Below are 18382 nucleotides of genomic sequence, written 5' to 3' on the forward strand. Positions count from 1 at the left end.
ATGTGAGTTTCTAAATACAGACATACTAGGCCCACATATAGATGAAAACATGCATGCTTGGATATTAGAAATTATGACTACATTTTTATTTGTACATTCTCATCCCTTTTCTTCGAGTATTTGGATTTTTTTTCTTTCTCCACATATTTAACCTTTCGTAGATTATAGAAGAAACTTGTGTCTTTAACTGTCAGGAAGTGGTGCAGTGACCCAGGGCTTCCCAGGAGGCTCTTACATTGCTAGGACTACAGATGTGTCTATTTAGATCTGAATTTTGTAATACATTTGTTCTGTGCGTCCATCATCGCATTCTTAAAGTGCATGTGCTTATTAGGCACGCTGTCTGACCTCACAGTGATCAGACCAAGCCCCATAGGAGTAGGCTGGATTGCGTGAGTTTGGGTGGATTTATAAACAGCAACACAGCCACACTTAAAGAAGTTTGACAAAAGGTGAGTGACTTTGCTTGGAGGCCCTGGTGCTGGGCCCTAGGCTCTGTCTGTGGCATGGATGAGAAGCTCCTGGCTTATCAAACAGGAGAGAAAATCATACACTAGAAAGGAAAATCAAGACCGTATTTGGTTAAATAAGTGGAGAAAGAAAAAAAAACACAAAGACTTGAAGAAAAGGGATGAGAACATATAATAAAAATGTAGTCATAATTTCTAATATCTAAACATGTATGTTTTCATCTATATATGGCCTATTATGTCCTTATATGCTTCTGATCAAGCATACAAGGTAAAATTGATGAGGCTGTTAAAGAGTGCAGCAGTAGCAGTTGGTGTGGAACACGTTCTCAAGGGGGTCACAGGGTGACAGATAGTCCGGGACAGGGAGGACATAGTGCCACAGGGAGAACTCAGCAGGAGGATGCCACATCATCAGAGGGAAATGGATACACCAGACCAGAGCAAAGGGGGGACCCCAGGAGGGCAGAGGATGTGAAAAGCATCAGGCGGTTGAGGGCATGGAAGACGTTTTATTTAATAACATTCAAAGCAAGCATCTCAGTGGATCAGTAGATGAATATATAGTCTGCGTGCCTGCCAAGTGTCCCAGACTCTAGGCAACTAGAAAAGAGCTGATCTGGGCACGGGGACCCGGTTAGTGTTTGTAGCTGTCAGATGGGTGATGGTGCACAAGAGGGTTACACATTTTGTAGCCTACCAAGGACAGAATGGGTGTCACTGTGCCGGGGTGAGAAGAGATGCTGATTTGGACTCAACTCGCAGCGGGGCCTTTGCCAGAGCCTGAGCTCTGTGGGTGTAGGTTTTGGAGGACAGGCTGAATCACCGGAGTCAGGAGAGAATAGGATGCTTCCAGGATTTTAGCCTGGAGACCCACATGGGAACCCCTGTAACTCTGAGTTTCAGGGTGCCTCACCAAGAGCTTCAGTGCATTTCCCGTCTTTGCTGGCACCCTACATTTTGTGCCCCTGGTAGCTGACCTGCTGGATTCATGAGGATGTGGGAGAATTTGCTGCACAGTCATCTGCCACGCACCTCTATGGGCTTCTGAGAATGGGATAATTTTTTGGTTACCTGGATCCTGAGTGGAGGCAGCAAGATGTGCCTGTTTTGATGTTACTGCGTTTGGGAGAGTTTGGCAGTAGCACTTCCACTGCCGTGGGATTCGTTTCCTTAGCCTCTCTGACTCCATTTTTCTCTGGCTTTTATGTGGCTGCTCTACTCCTTCCATTCTGTCCTCTCTCTCAAGTGCCGCCCCCGTTTTCCTCCTGAGATGTTTACGTGTTGCTTCTCGCACTCTAAATAAAGACTAAATGTTTTCTCTGCTGGCATAAGTTCCCCTGTGTGTGTGTGTCGGTGTGTAAATGCATGTCCACAGGTGAGCGTGGCACCCATAGTGCAATGAAAACGACATTTTTATGCAGATACGTGGTTCATTTTCACCTTGCTGATCTTAGCGGTAGGCATTTTTAAGAAAAGACGGAGGACACAGCCACCCCCCAGATCCCATGAATCCTACTTCTCGGTGCGATTGGAGTTGTGTTGTAAGCGCAGGAGAGGCTCCTGCTGAGAGCGAGTTCCTGACATAGTGACCTCATTCCCAACGCCGCCCTCCTCGCAGCGGCAGAAGCCGCGCTGGCTGGTGCTGGGCGAGCTCCGCCGCTGCCCGGACCGCGAGCCTGACGGCTGTGTGTCGGGAATAAAGAGACCCAGGCTTGCAAAGACTTGCACGGCAACTGGAATTTATGACAAATAGCTCACTGCAGCTGAACTTTGATACAGTGTGCAGTAGAACCGCCTGTTACACACAGAAGGGAGATGCGTCCTTCGTCACAATGCAAAGCCAGCCTTAACACAAAAATAGGAAAATGTGGCAGGTCTCTGATTACGGACTGGTGAGTATATGACGCCAGATCAATTTTAATGTGTGTGTTCTCTCTTCAAGCATCTGGAGGTATGTGCCCTTTTTACCTTTTTCATGATTAAAAAATATGAGTTGGTGCTAATGCATGGGAGGGGACCTGGGCCCCTAGAGAGGAGAATGTGCCCCTCGCCACCCCTCGCCTGGGGTACATTCCGACCTCGCGTCTCCGCACTGCACAGACAAAGGAGCCTGCACAGACAAACAGAGGCTGTAGCTTTTCTTGGAGCGATGACTCATTTCAGTTCACAAAGGATTCTGGGCAGGGCAGTGAGAAGTCAGGTTGGCTGATCCATCCCTGTGACTTCACTTTGCAGAGAACAAGCAGAGGAGGAGTGACACTGCAGATTCCGAGGCATTGCAGTGGGATGTTGGCTCAGCAAGTGGCTGTGATGTATGGGATAGGCATGGAACAGTATTCCAGCTGTTCCGTGCAAATAAGATAAAAGAATGGTAATGAGGATTCCTTTTTTTTTCCCCTCCTCAAAACGTTACCAGCAAAGTACATTCACAAAGCCTTTTTAAGGTGCCTTTTGCCAGCTTTTGAACTGAACTTGTACCAGTACCTCAAGCCCTGAATTGTAAGAAGAGCTGAGAGTTCTGGAACTCGTTTTTAAAAAGTAGATCTACGAAGGTAAAGTACCAGATTCCTGTCGTGTTCCACAGGCCCTCAGTAGCCAATCTGAAATGCTCATTTAGGATACTATGACTTGAAAGTTTACTCTTTCTTCTTATTCCAGATTCTAGGACGTCCGTTTCTGTTACTGGCTCCTTCTTGTGCTTGGATGCAACCCCCTAGCATGCACCAGGCTTTAGCGTCAACGCTACCTGGGGGATGGAGCCAGTCCAGAAAGGGTCAGGTAGGTTTCCCCTGCTTTTATTTCAAGAGTTGTTGTGTGCAAAGGAATATGGTGAAATGTTGGCACCACCTGTGAAGAGGGTGCACGGTCCTCTGAAAAGTCTTGCTGTTGCACTCTTCCCCCAGCCTCAATCTTAGGCAGTCCAGGTCCTCCCACTGTGGGCTGCTCACCACACATGACCTCACCAGCACGGGTCATCCCAGAGCTGCTCACGGGGACGAGAAGTCCACAGCAGCAGGATTTGCCAATAGGAAATAATCAGACTGCCCCAGATTTCCCTCAGCTATATATCTGTCTCGCTCGCTGCTCTGAGGGAGACATTCAGTAAATAGTATTTGACATTTTTTCTGGGGATTTTTTTTTTTTTTTTTGGTTTGGTTTGGTTTTATTTTTTGAGACAGAGTTTTGCTCTTGTTGGCCAGGCTGGAGTGCAATAGTGCAATCTCGGCTCACCGCAACCTCTCCTTGCCGGGTTCAAGCGATTCTCCTGCCTCAGCCTCCTGAGTAGCTGGGATTACAGGCATGCACCACCACGCCCGGCTAATTTTGTATTTTTAGTAGGGATGGGTTTTCTCCATGTTGGTCAGGCTGGTCTCGAACTCCCGACCTCTGTTGATCTGCCTGCCTTGGCCTCCCAAAGTGCTGGGATTATAGGCGTGAGCCACTGTGCCCGGCCTTGACATTTTTTCTTACCAATTAATATACAGTGCCTGAAATTTTGTGTACTGTTTGGCCTGTTAACCTACATGCAATGCACTAAAATCCAAGAAAGCCTGATTTATGTACCCAGGGACTGTTTCCAAGACTCACATCATATTGAAGCTGCTATTAACTACTAAGGAAGTAAGCATATTTCATCATAGTCTGCTTCAGGATTCAGATTATGACAGAGCTGTTTTCTTACAACATCCATGGGCTTTTCACACAAAAGCTTTTTTAAAAAACATGACAACAAAATGGTAAATTTTGGTCCTCAAAGGTACATTACATGCTTCATTTCCAAAGTGAGACTTGGCACATCTGAAAGCATGGCTTTACCACCTCATCACATGGATGGTTTCAGTACTGTTAAAGATATTTCTGAGAGTGGTGAATCCTGTATGTAATTGGTAAGAATTTTTAGAACATTTTTAAAGGCAGATGTTCAAGACCCCTCGAACATCTTTCTCTTCGCAGTCACATCCATCCCATAGCTCACCCTCTTACAGAAGAAAAGAAAGCATCTTTCCTTTCTTCATTGTCAGAGGTCTCTTCTTTCTGCATAGCAGTTTATATCTTCAGAGCAACGTCGAGGATGCTGAGTCAGGTTTAAAGGATGTTTGGTCAGAAAAAACACAAGCGCGGTATGTTGCAAATACAGTTCCATCATGTCCTCACACCCATCAATTCTACCCATCCTCAAAGACCTGTTCGAAATCTCTCTCCCCTGGAAAGTTCTCCCTAATCATCCCAACAAGAGGTCATTTCTAAATCCTCGAAACTCCCATTATAGAGTTAATTTTCTAGTCATTCATGTGTTTTCTTGCTGTAGCTCTTCTAAGGGTTTTGAACAGCAGTGTATATATTTCATGATTGTTTATAGATTTCACATTGTATATCTTGTATTCCCACCTAAATTGTAATCTCACTGAAGGCAGAGATCAAGATTTATGCTTTTTTCTGCTCTCTACATCTCCTAGCAGTTCCCTACACATGGAAACCTTTCAAAAAATAGTTGAATAGGAAGAGGGAAAGTTTAAAAAGCAGGAATTTTTTTTTTTTTTTTTTTTAGTCATAGAGGGTTAGAATGATCTGGTTTTGCTAATTTTAAGAATCTTCGTCTTCACAGGGTATATTCAGGCTAAGGCGGACCTCAGGAGTCATGCATACCACTCTAGAAGTTGTGATGGTTCTTACCTTGAGGCAGTGTCACAGCCGGGAAAGCTGCCTTACTCTGCTTGTAAAGGACTGTTACCGTTAAGGACAAGTAAGCATGTGAGGCCCTTAAATATGGACACTGATCATGGTTTACTTGAATTGTATTGGACAAGCCATCCTTAAGTTACAAGGAGTATGCGAAATTCGGGAAGTTCATGTGAAAGTCACTTTTTTGACTCCTACAGGACATTTTCCTTAGAAGAGAGCCAGAATGGTTACTAATAATTCAAGTCATATCAGAAATTATTTAACTTCTAGTGTCACTGATTTTTAGTACTAACACTACTTATTTAAGTGCTGAGTTTCCTCTCTCTTTCTTAGGTAGTGGATTGGCCCAACCTAAGTTTTGAAATAGGTCAACATCCTTTGATATCCTTGTAACTCTCTATCCACACTCTTTCCCATCTCCTAGTGCCTTTTTCTCTCCAAAGTCCCTAGTGTGATGCATGTTTGCACTCTCAGCCTGGAGATGCATCCCTAATGCTATGTATTCTACATATCTGATTAAAGTGATCTGATTAAACTACTTCATACTAGTGTAAGAAAGAACTCTGCACTCTTAACCTTCCCGAAGACATTTTAGTGTTTTTAAAAAGGCTATTTTTAGGACCAAACAAATTTTCCCTTGGTAGAAAATCAAACACGGTAAATGAGTAAACTGGATAAATCTAGATGGGCTTGGGGAAGATTTTTTTTTTTTTTTTTTGATGGAGTCTTTCCTTGTCGCCCAGGCTGGAGTACAGTGGCACGATCTTGGCTCACTGCAACCTCCGCCTCCCGGGTTCAAGTGATTCTCCTGCCTCAGCCTCCCGAGTAGCTGGGATTACAGGCATCTGCCACCACGCCTGGCTAATTTTTGTATTTTTAATAGAGATGGGGTTTCTCCATGTTGGCCAGGCTGGTCTTGAACTCCTGACCTGAGATGATCCACCCACCTCGGCTCCCCAAAGTGCTGGGATTACAAGCGTGAGCCACCGTGCCCAACCAGGGAAGGTATTTTTAATACTAGTTACTATTTATTAAATATGTATTAGGTCTCAGGGACAGGGTAAGCACTCAACATCCATTATCTCATTTAATCCTCTCAGTGAGTCTACAAGGTAAACATCAGTATGTATACTTTACAAAAGAAGAAATTGAAACTCAAAAAATTAAATAATTTGCCCCAAATCACACAACCAATGAGGAGCAGAACTGGGCTCTGAACCTAGACTTTTGACTACAAAGCTCATGGCCTTTGCCACCATCTTGTAATGCTGAACTGAAGAGAGAAAAGTTACTTAATTGTACATGGACTTGGAAGTTTCCTCTGTGTATCTGATCTGATCCTCCATCCTTTCTTTCATGCCTCTGAATTCTTACATAGGCCTTTCATAATGACCTCCATCGCAGTTGGAAGGGGTGGGAGGGTGTTCAGTTTTAGGGGGGTTGGTAGCAGTCAATCAGTATAATTTTGTTGTAATTTGGGAACTGTCAACCTGTCCATATTTGTAGTTTATTTAATTAGGCCTTCCTGTCCTATTACAATTATATTTTACAGAAATCAGTCCCACTACTGTTGTCATCCCTAAACTGATGAAGCAGAGAATACAAAGACTGAGAAACAGCTCTGGTGATTCTCACTTAAAAGGAGGGAAAGTGAATGTGTGACCTAGAGTTGTTAGACTGATTTATAAGCTGAAGCTGGGAAATATCATCAGTGGAAATTGGAGCATCTAATGTCTAGTGTTAGGCCAGGTTATGCTGCAGAATGAACATGGAAGAGAAGTACAGGGTGGCTTAAAATAGGAATTTATGTTCTGTCCTATGTGATGCACTTAAGGAAAAGGAAGACGTCATATTACTCAGGTGCTCTTGTTGGTCAGGTGCTTTACAGAATTTCAGGAACATCTGGGAGATCTTGCTAATTGTTGTCATCTAGGACTGGTACTTCATCATCATTTTATCCCTGTTGCTAAATGGCTTTAACTTCATTCTGGTTGAAGGACTGGAGCACAAGTGGCAGCTGGTGTTGGAAAACATCTCGTAAGGTAGCAGGGCCTTGCCTCTTCTTGTCTATGTATGTAGGACCTTTTGATTCTACATGCGTTTGAGGACCTGCCATGTAAAAGCATTCGGCTAGATTTATTCCATGTGCCTAACATATACCACCCTGGATGCAGTTGATGGGTTATAGCGGGGAGCCTTAGCAAAGGCATTAATTACGGTAGCTTCTGATTGGTCCCAGGGCTCATATTTCTATCCTACCTTTTCTGCTACGCATCTCTTGCAAATAGCTAAATGGTCCAATAAAAGTTTTAGTTGTTCCTATCAGAGATGTCAGGAATCACCTCTGGTGATGGGGAAGGTGGCTCTTGGCCAGGGCGCTCTCACCCACCCCTCCCCATGGATGGCCCCTTTCTGCCTGACGCTCTACCCTTTCTGCCTTGTCTGTCTCTGCTTATTCTGTGATAACCTTTTTACCTCTAGTCAAATCTGAGTAACAAGAGCAATAGCTAATATGACTCACAAAAGGTTGCGGACTGGGAAGATCATGAGTTTCCTCTGTAGACCAATGAGCCAATTAATTCGTCACTTCACCTAGTGGCATTAGACAGACTGATCAGCACAAAGGCTTGGGTGATGTGGGGGACGTTAACTCATTCTTTTTGGTGCCCTTAGCCACCATGGTTACTGTTGTTTAACTCTACTCCCATTAGAAGTTTCTTAGTAAGTAATAGCTAATGGACACCTGTATTTCAGTATGATTGATGGGTGTCTTCTGTTTATGCTGTCTTTTGATTAAAATGATTTACTCAAATAATAGCTTAGGAATTGGACCTGCTTTAAGATACCCATTAGGTGTTGAAGTAAAGCATTAGGAAACGTTTAAAAAGTTGTTATAGAATCTCTAAATATTCTAAAATTCCTTTTCTATGCTGTTTCCTTCGTTGACTATTGCCAACAGGCTCAGCTTTCAACTTTTGAAATCAGTGGCATTTGAAACAAACCTACAGTAAACTAGTAAAAGTGCCTTTTTATTGCCAGTTTTCTTCTGAATGTCAAATACAAACATTGGAAAGTCAAGAATAGTAATCTGGTTTCAAAGGAAAGCTACTTAAAACGCAGGAGCATGTGAGGTAACAGGAGCCGTCTACTCTGCCCCACCATATGGGTGCTGTGGTCTTCCAGAGAGCGCATAGAAAAGAAGTATGTGTGTGTGTGTGTTTTTTTTAGAAGAGCTTTTAAAAAAATATTGTAGTAGGCCTTCTGTTAAAAGAACCAAACAGCATTAATACATAAAATTGGGGTTAATACATTGAATTAAATTGTAAAACACAAGATTTGTCTGAGGCGCTGCATCCGAGAAGTTGTTCACTTAACTGTAACCTCAGAAAGCAGGTGATTTCCCCAAACCCAAGGGCATAGAAGATAACACCTGGCAAATGAATCTGAAGAGTTTGTTGAGAGGAATAGCGTTGTGTTGTCGCCATGCCCATAGTGCATTTTACAGACATGTTTGACTATTTTTATGAGGAATCACAATATCCACTACTTGTGGTGATTTTATTGGCATCTATAATTTTAACTTGAGTGTTAATTTTGGCAGCACAGAGAACAAAAGGGGCACACATTAGTTCTGAGGAGCAAAGCTGAGCAAGACTTTGAATTTAGAAAGAGAAAATGATGAAGCCTTTATTGTAAGGCAAAAAAAATTACTAGCCAGTATATGGAGCCATTTCTTTGAAAATTAAAGCCTAACTTTTTCAGATCCGATGAGTGTTAAAATAGTTTCCCCAGCATGATGGAAACAGAGCTAGACACCCGTACTATATGATGCTTTTATGCCAGAATTCTGCTGCATTGATATAGGATCATAGGATTTAGGAGCCTGAAGGAACCTTTGAAATCATTTCATCCAAACTCTCATTTTACAGATGAGGAAACAGGCACAGAGCGGATAATTGTATTTTGTTTTAAGAGACTGGATACTTATCAAAATATCTCTCAAATGCTTTTTGTATATTGGGAATTTCCCAATTATAAACTAGTACAGTTTCAGAACCGCATTTGTAAGTGAGTTGTTTTGATACAAGAACTTCATTAATGTCAAAGATAACTCTTCAACCCAGAGAATAGATTACATTCACATTTGCAATGAAAAATAGTACCTTAAAAGGAAAACAAGATAATTCTTACGGAATGTTGGTGCTTGAAAAAAAAATTATTTAAAGAAAGCTAAGATAGAGGATGGAGGCTAGTACTTTCCAGGCTGTTTGCTGTGATGCCGTTCACCTGGGGAAATTCTGGCTTTCCTTTTCTTACACAGTTGTATGAGGATGGGTGCTTTAAGATGGGATGACATAGTTTTATGTTGGCTTCTGGAGCAGGTATCTTTTGGAAAGCTACGGATGTCACCCAGGAAGGAGAGAGTATAAACTGCTGTGAAAGTCACATCCCAGGAGCGGTGCTGGCCTCCTGCGTGTGCACAGGCTGAGGAGTTCCTGGAACCACAATTAATGACTGCAGAAAGTGAAAATGCCATTTATAAAGGACAGGGCTTCATTACAGTCTTTTTTATTATTATTATTATTATTTTTGCACAAATAGAACCGAGATAAGAACAGTTTTAGAACTTGAGTGCTTAAAGGTATTTGATGTATAATAGGAATTTGGATACTTCTTGAAAGAATGAATTATGTGAGAGAGAGTTTTTTTTGAAATAACTCCAACTAAAGTAATGGGCCAAAAGTTGGACGGGGAAAGTAGACAGAGGGATTTAAATAGTGAAAATGGATGCGCTTGATAAAGCTATTTCCTGAGGTAGGGGTGACTAGCTGTAGACAATCAAAGAGCAGGTTGGCATCTGCAGGACCTCTGCCTGTTGTCCGTTGCGCGAGTGGTTTTAGGAGTCACTAGCTCTTTCTCCTCAGTTGCACAAGAGGGATTTTCTCATACAAGCATATCATGTGTTTTTGTCTGTATGAAAACATGGGCAGTGCCCCATCAACATCAAGAATAAGATCTAAGCCTTCTTGTCAACCAGGATCTGGTTGGTCTATTTTTCTCTGTATCTCACCACCAGCCTGCCTCAGGGGAGCCTGAACCTGCCACAGCTCCCCAGGCTCAGCTCCGCGCACTGCCTGGTCTCAGTATGCTGCCTCCCGCGCTGCCTGGGCTGTTCTGCCTCTCCTGGAGGGGGTCCATCTTCCACGCCCCTCATCATCCACCCGGCTACTGTTTCTCTTCATGCCAGTCAGCTGACAGTGACCTCACATGAAAGCAGTGTCCATGTTTTCACTCATGCATTTTAAATGTTAAATGCTCTTAAAACAGAAGTTTACTTGCAATTGTAATCCTTTCATGTCTTTTCACATTTTAAGCTCACTTAAAAATCTATGGAATGCTTCCTTTGTCCAGGACACCGAGTTTGGTTTTATCTGAAATAGCCTAGATTTGACAAAAGTCCTCTGAGGACTGTACTTAAATGGATGTTCGTAAGAAAATAAAGCTGAACTAAAACCTATCTACTCCTTCTTTTTTAGAACAATAGGACAGAATTATAGCAGTTTAGAAAAAATTTTGTAGCTGACAAAGTGCCAGTGTGCTTTAAGATGAGTTGTTGTTATGAATGTGTTCTGAACTAATTCTAAAGACAGAAAAATCCATCCTATAAATTATAGACAAGTAAGTTATAATTCACGTTTCATGCAAAATATGGTAGTTTCTGTAGATTATGTAGATTATCATGACCAACAATATTTTAGCAGTACTTACATTCTGTTTTTTCTTCTTTGAAGAAATAAATGTGGTCCAGTAATTGGAAGAATTTTCTGGTAGCATATCTTTTTTTTTTTTTAATACTTTAAGTTCTAGGGTACATGTGCACAACGTGCAGGTTTGTTATATATGTATACATGTGCCATGTTGGTCTTAAATATGACTAGTTGGCTCATTAAGCAGGTTTATATAAGATCCACAGAAGATTATGGTAAACTTGAATAATGTTTATGTTGTGTTGAGAGACACTGGTGATTCCTTTAATACAGATCTTAAATGCATGTTCTAAACTTCACTTAATATATAATTATTCTTTAAAAAAATTTACTCGTTTTTCTTAATTTTTAATTTCTTATTGCTATATAATAGTTGTATTATAAAGTTATTTTTCTATAGTAACTGCTGTGTTTGGAGGACTATTGCTCATGCAGTTAATTGGGGGAGTCTTAGAAATTGCATGGCTAAATTTATTCTCTTTTTGTTTGTTTGCTATTATTTAGCAAAAATATTAATAAAATTACAATCCTTTAAGATTACTAAGAAATTCCTTGGATTATAATGTTAAAAATGGATATTCATTCATTCAACAAATATTTGTTGGGTAAGCACCGCATCATTCTAGGTGCTGGGAATGTGGCATTCACATTGCCTTCTGTCACGGAGCTTACATTCGAGTGGGTGAGACAGACAGCAAACTAGTGAACCAAACCCACACGCACACATGCAGGGAGAGAAGACAATAAACTCGGCTGTGTTGGAACGGCAGTAGACCAGACAGTCAGGTTAGGGCTTTCTGATGAGGTGCCATTTGAATTGAGACCTAAAGCATGAAAAGCCAGTCTTGAAAGGTCAACCCAAGGAGCATCCCAGGCCAAGGGCACAAAAAAATACAAAGACCTCGAGTTGAGGAAATGCCTGACATGCTCAAAGAATAGAGGAGGTTGTGAGTGGCAAGTAAGGATGGAGGTGGGGAGTGGTCCTAGCCTTGGGTGGACAGGTTCAGACCATGCGGACCCTTGTAGGCCTACCGAAGAATTCAGCTTTTCTTCTAAGTGCAGTAGGCAGTCCCTGGAGGATTTTTTGCAGGGAAGTGGTGTGCTTTTTGTTTTCCTAAGAGGACCTTGGCTGCTCTGTGGAGAGGGGAGTGTTGGAGGCAGGAGGGAAGGCTGAACATCATCAAGTTATGATGGACCAGGTGAGAGATGATGGCAGTTCGAGGGAGCTCCAGGGATAGAATCCAGGGGACAGACCAGGCAGCATTAGGGTCTAGACAGCATTGCTGATGGGCTCGGGGATGGGAAAGGAGTTGAAAGTAATATATCTTAGTGCAACACAAAAATGAGATGAGGTGGCGACAGTTATTTAGAACATCCAAATTCCATTTTGTTCTACATTCTGAGTTAAAAGTTATTGCCCATATTCGTTATTATAGTGAAACTGAGCTTTTCCAAAGCAAATGCCATTCAGACACACTTAAAACATGCTGCCTCTTGGAGTTGGCTGCAATGAATGAAAAGAAATTAACCGAGAATATGGCAGTGAAACCAAACAAATTGTTTCCGCTAAATCCGTAAGGACAATCATGACCTAAACTTAAGCAGTTAATTTTGCTAATAGTCATTTCTTTTTTACAGAGAGTTCGAGTTTCTTCTTATGACCTATACAAAAATCTGGAAATAGTCCGACCTGCATTTTGGGGATCATAGTTAGTATTTTAGTATCTTTCATCTTCTGAGATGTTCTTAGTTATATAATAGGCACACATTAGAAGGTATTAACCTCTCAAGTGATACCCAAGTCCAGAGGTTCTGGGATCTGCATTGATCCTCTCCCTCTTTGCCTGCTGATCCTACCTTCCTTTTCATCTGACTTTTAAAATCATCCCGGGTGACTTTCAGGGGCTAACTTATCACCTCTGTAAGAAAGCTGGCCTCAGTGCCCCTGTCCTATCCAGTGGTGGAGTGAGAGAGAAGGAACCACAGGCCAGTGTCTCAGACTGTGTGTGCCTGAGCTGTAGGGCCTGCTGTGGGGAGGGCGGGGCCAAACAGGTGAACTTCCCAACTCCCACCTCCGCTGCAGCTCGCACCAGCACTCAGCCAATCTTTACATATTTCTTATGTATTTATTGATTTAGAGACAGGGTCTTGCTCTATCGGCCAGGCTGGAGTGCAGTGGTGCAATCTCAGCTCACTGTAGCCTCGACCTCCCGGGCTCAAGTGATCCTCCCACCTTAGCCTCCCAAGCAGCTGGGACCACAGGCATGTGCCACCATGCCCAGCTAATTTTTGTATTTTTTGTAGAGATGGGGTCTCGTCATGTTGCCCAGGCTGGTCTCAAACTCCTGGGCTCAAACAATCAGCCTGCCTTGACTGCTAGAAATGTTGGGATTATAGGTGTGAGCCATCACGCCCAACCCACATTAGGTTTTAGAATAAGACTTTGTTTGGGCTGGGCATGGTGGCTCACACCTGTAGTGCCAGCTCTTTAAGAGGTGGCCAGACTGTAGTCCTAGCTATTTGGAAGGCTGAGGTGGGAGGATCTCTTGAGTTCAAGGTTGCAGTGAGCTATGATTGTGCCATTTCACTCCAGCCCGAGCCACAGAGCCAGACCCTGTCTCGAAACAAAACAAAACAAAACAAACAAACAAAGACAGCTTTTTTGGGGGGTAAAAAAGGATATGACAAGTCTTTTCTTTAAGATTTAAATACATTGTTCTAGGCAGTTGCAAACTTGCCCACTGAGGTGGTCCTAGCCCACATCATTCTGTCTTTTTTGAGTCACCAATATGAATTGAGGTTCACAAGCCAATGAGTGAAACTCACATCCCCCAAAATGGGCCCAAGTTCACGCTCACTCTCGCCTGCTACTGCCCCACAAAATATCACAAGAATTTTTCCGAGGGCGTCTCTTTTTGATGCCTGTGACCCATAGGCCCCAGAAATGTGTGGCTTCTGAGCTAGGTCAGTTCCTGGCTTCTGCTGATTTTTCTCTCTTCCTTCTTTTCTGGATGTGGGTGCTCCTGTCTCCCTCTGGCCACTGGGACAATGTCTTATCCTTCTCATATCCATCTTGCAGAGAGTGGAGCTACAGTAGAGCTGATGGGAGCCCCATGTGGTCCAGGGAAGGGGGGCATTGAACTGCGCTGGGTTTGGGAAGGGGGTGAGGCCTGGGCCTTGGGCGCTGGAGTCCTGCTGCTTTGTCCGAGGCACCTGCTGGACTCTCCCCACACATGCTGATCTTCATCCCAGGCCCAGGTGCCTGATTTCATCTAGCAAACCATTTCTCGTCTAGCCCATCAGAGCAGCAGGGACTCTGCACTCCTCCTGCAAACTGGGAACTATGGCTGGGCACGGCTTTAAGTACCTGACAGTGAGGAGGCTGGTCCACGCCAGAGCAGCCAGACACCTTGTCGGGGAGGGTGTTACTTGATGCCACAGGCCCACCCGAGTCTCGGCTTTGGTCAGCCATGGTAGCTTGTTACATGCTTCAGAAACAAAAAAGGAGAGATTGTGTACGTACATTTAGGAAATCAGATTAGAAACTTAACAGACCCCGTGAGCCCCTCTGTGTTCTACCGTGTTGATAATTTGCATCCTCTTTGTGTAGGACGTCTTTTCAAGTGCAACCTTGGAGAACCCCAGGTATAAAACAGGTGGCACTCAGGTGACAGAAGTTGACTTTCCTGCTCTCCCAGCCTCTGCTTCTGCTGGGGGCACCTCTGTACCAGAAATATTCCAGGAAATTCTAGGCATCCTTGGAGCATCACTGGAAAATCACTGCACTGTGGCATAAAGACGAGAAATGAAGACCGATATTTGCATTGTAGGTTGACATCTCAAGAGTCACCGTCCATCACCCCTCCGATAAGGGGTCTTCAGCCTGTCCTGCCTCCACGGGCCCTTTTAGTGTGCAGCAGGCCACAGTCTCTGAGGGAATTGTAATCTGCCTTCTCCACCCCTCCCAGGCCATCATCCCCACGACCACCACAGTCATCTTTCTGAAATCCACACCTGCCTTTGGCCTTCCACGGCTCACCACCCCTCATAGAATGCAGAGCTTGGACACTCAGCTCTTTGTTCATGGTCATCCCTACCTACCTGTCCCCCTTCTCTTCTGTGCCTCAGAGAACATCTGCTTATAGGTCCCAGCCCCGCAGGGACACGCCTACTCTTGAGCACTGGGTTCAGATTACACCTCCTTGGTGGAACCTTGGAACTTCCTGCTTCTGAGCCCCACCCTCACCTCCCCATGCGTGGTTATCCTCCCTCTCGCAGCATCCTCCCTCTCGCAGCGCCCAGGTGTTGTTCCGTTCTCTTGTGAGCCTGCCACACAACATTGGGAACTTTGATCTACTTGTCTGTCTCCTCCACTTAAATAGAAACTGAGGGCAGAGGTGTTTGGGGAGAGGCGCGCACTCACTCTCTGCAGCTCCTGTGCCCCCAGCAGATGCGTAAAGGCGTTCAGTGTTTGAATGAATGAATCATCAAGTTACACAAATGCAATTTGTCGGGATATGACTGGCAGTTATTAAATAAATCAGCTCCAAGTTAATAAAAACGGAAATAAAAGCCTGTTGTGGCAAGACTTTCAGTACTAGGACTATTTAAATGAGATCTCAGATGTTAAAGGGCGGTTTTATTTGTTGAGGCAGTAGGAGCTTCCACTGCGTGTGGAAGTCTTCACCTGAGTGGGATTGGCTGTGGCTTCTGTGTTCAGAGTGGAATTGGCAAGCAGTTCTGTGTTCGGAGCTGACTGTGTTCATCAGACCAGGGCTGGGTGGGCGCGTGAAGGTGGGAGGGGTGTGGACGGGTGAAGGTGTGTATCTGACAGACAACCGGCTCTTTTAATGAACCGCTCACTTGAAAACTGTCTTTCCGCAGGTGATGTATCACCAATCAGTATGTCTCCCATCAGTCAGTCTCAGTTTATTCCACTCGGGGAAATCCTCTGCTTGGCCATCTCAGCGATGAACTCGGCAAGAAAACCTGTCACCCAAGAAGCACTGATGGAACACCTGACCACGTGTTTCCCAGGTAACGAGGCGGGAACGGAGCGTTTTCCAGGTGGCGGTGTGCTCTGGTCACTCTAGGACTTCACATGGACTGTTCTTCCCATGTTTAAAGATAATAGGAAAAAACTCTTCCCCAAAACTGACCAGAAGCTTTCCTTCCTTCTGTAATTAAAAATTCAGGCACCTGCATGACATCAAAAAATAACTTAACTGCTTCAGCTGCAATACTTTTCAAATTGGCACCGAGAGGAAGAAATTAATTCAGAATTCATGAAGGATCTGGCAAAAATGACCCGGACTCCAGTCATTCTTTGCAATCTAATCTTTAAATACATGAATGTGAGGGTTCAACAACTGAAAACTTTAGTCCTGGGGAGTTAAACTGCAGAAAGGGTCATGTCAAAAATTAACATATCTTACCTATTTGTGTCATGGCTTGATGAGTTTTAAGAAAAGAATATTTGATAAATTAGGATTTCATTTTAAAAAAATAAAATATTTACTTTTTTCTTAAATATTATAAAAAGGAGGCAACAGCCCAGCCGTTGTGCGAGTGGCATTTGATGCTTTCGTGCTGGAGGGCGTTAGGAAGGGTGACAAGCTGCAGAATGCAGGACCGTCTCTCAAGAGAGCCAGTGTATTGTCACCCCACCCCCAATGGACATCCTGCCAGAGCTGCCAGTCTTATGTTTCAAGAGAATCTGGAAATTTGGTCTTATGGGAAATCTCTACATTTCTTAAATATTGACAATTGTATGTGTGTATACGTTTTAACATTTGTGTGCCAGCAATGTGCAAGTCAAATGAAATACATTATCAGGCTACCAGTTTACCAACTTGGTGTGGACTCAGCCTGTTTCTAGATTGAAATAGAGATTATATTAAAAGGGAACGTTTGATATATTTTTCATTCAACTTAGAAGAGATCTTAGTAAATAGAAGCTGTTAATTGTATCAGTTAGCTTTTGCTACAAAAATTCTGGGTAACAAACAACTACAGAACATCAAAGGCCTATGGCAACAAGCATAGATTTCACTCATGCCTCTGTGGGTTCCCCAGGAGTCAGCTGATCCAGGTGGGGCCCAGCAGGGTAGTTTTGCTCCATCTGTACCCATCCTATTTAGAAAAGGGGGCAAATGGAGATCTCTTTCACTCGTGGGATGTCAGAGGCACCAGAGCACAAGCCCATTGCACGAAGGCTCTTCAAGCTTTGTTCATGGCAGCCCCATTAACATTGCAGCGACCAAAGCAAACCTGCTAAACTGAAAGTGAAGGTGTGGGGAAGTGCACTCCACACATGGGAAGAGAACGGGAGGACTAGTTCTAAGCTGAGTAGAGATCTTATCTACCACATTGGTTTCCCTGCTTTTCCTTGTGTCCCAGAGAAACGTTTTCTCCCTCTCCTTGTGATATTTCCTCCTTTTTCAATATTCTAATTACTATGTTTGATAATATGTATATGGTTCAAAATCTCTAACATGAACCCACCCTTGCAACATACAAATTATTTTAAGCTTTCTAGCATTTTAGTATCTCTGAATCGTCTTCACTATCTGATTGCCTATCTCTTTTTGTTAAGTCCTAGGCAAACCCCTTTCCTTTCAGTAGTGAGAGAAACAGAATCCCAGGTGAGAGCCACCTAAGTGGGGACAGATAGTGTTGGCAAACACGACGGTCTTGGAGGAAGGACCTGCTTTCTGCCCTGTGAGTGCGTAGCCACTTCTGACATTGAACAACCCAGCAGCTTTTTAAATCCTTGTATTTTTATTTAGCTTCATGAGAAATCACACGGCGTTTCTAAAGTTGCTTATATACCACCCATTTCTGGGCTATAAAGAATAGAAAGAACACAGAGCCAGTGTGTAATAGTAAGATGCTCCTCACTGCCAAGCAGCTGATAACAATATCACTAACTTGGAATGCTTTGTGGAGTAATCCATAGGTCATTTGTACTTGAAAGAATAACTGTTTTGCTAGCTTTTATGGCAAGGGAACTTAAATCCCAAAGCCCTGGTTTTCAGACAGACAGAGGAGCCTTTTCTTCTGTGTGACACTGATGACTCATTTGTCAGCCTCAGAAGTTTGCAGGGACACCATACAAACCCAAGTCTAGCACAGGAGTTTGCTAACCTGCAGGCCTAGTGTGGCCCACCACCTGTTTTTGTAAACAAAGTTTTATTGGAACACAGCCGTGCCCATTTGCTCATGAATGATCTTTGGCTCCTTATGCAATAGTGGCAGAGTTGAGTAGTGGCAATGGAGGTCGTATGGCTAAAAGCCTAACATATTTTCTACGTGGTTCTTTACAGAAAAAGTATGCTGACCCCTGGGCTAGGGCATGGTGGTAACTATTTAAAGTTATGTTCAACAATAGCTCCAGATTTTAAACTGTATTTCATAAAATATCAAAGTTTGTTTCCTGCCTGCCTTGTTTCCTTTCTT

General features: G+C 43.4%; 1 protein-coding gene across 1 annotated transcript in view; it reads left to right on the forward strand.

The window, feature by feature from the left end:
• Nucleotides 1-18382, forward strand: part of STOX2 (storkhead box 2) — a 112198-nt gene that overhangs the window by 80243 nt on the left and 13573 nt on the right. The window contains exon 2 of the mRNA XM_025385723.1: nt 15809-15961. Within this exon, the coding sequence (XP_025241508.1) occupies nt 15809-15961 (153 nt within the window). The remainder of the gene's footprint in view (nt 1-15808; nt 15962-18382) is intronic.

The sequence above is a fragment of the Theropithecus gelada genome, chromosome 5 (genome assembly GCF_003255815.1).
Source record: "Theropithecus gelada isolate Dixy chromosome 5, Tgel_1.0, whole genome shotgun sequence".
In the NCBI taxonomy this organism is placed as follows: domain Eukaryota; kingdom Metazoa; phylum Chordata; class Mammalia; order Primates; family Cercopithecidae; genus Theropithecus; species Theropithecus gelada.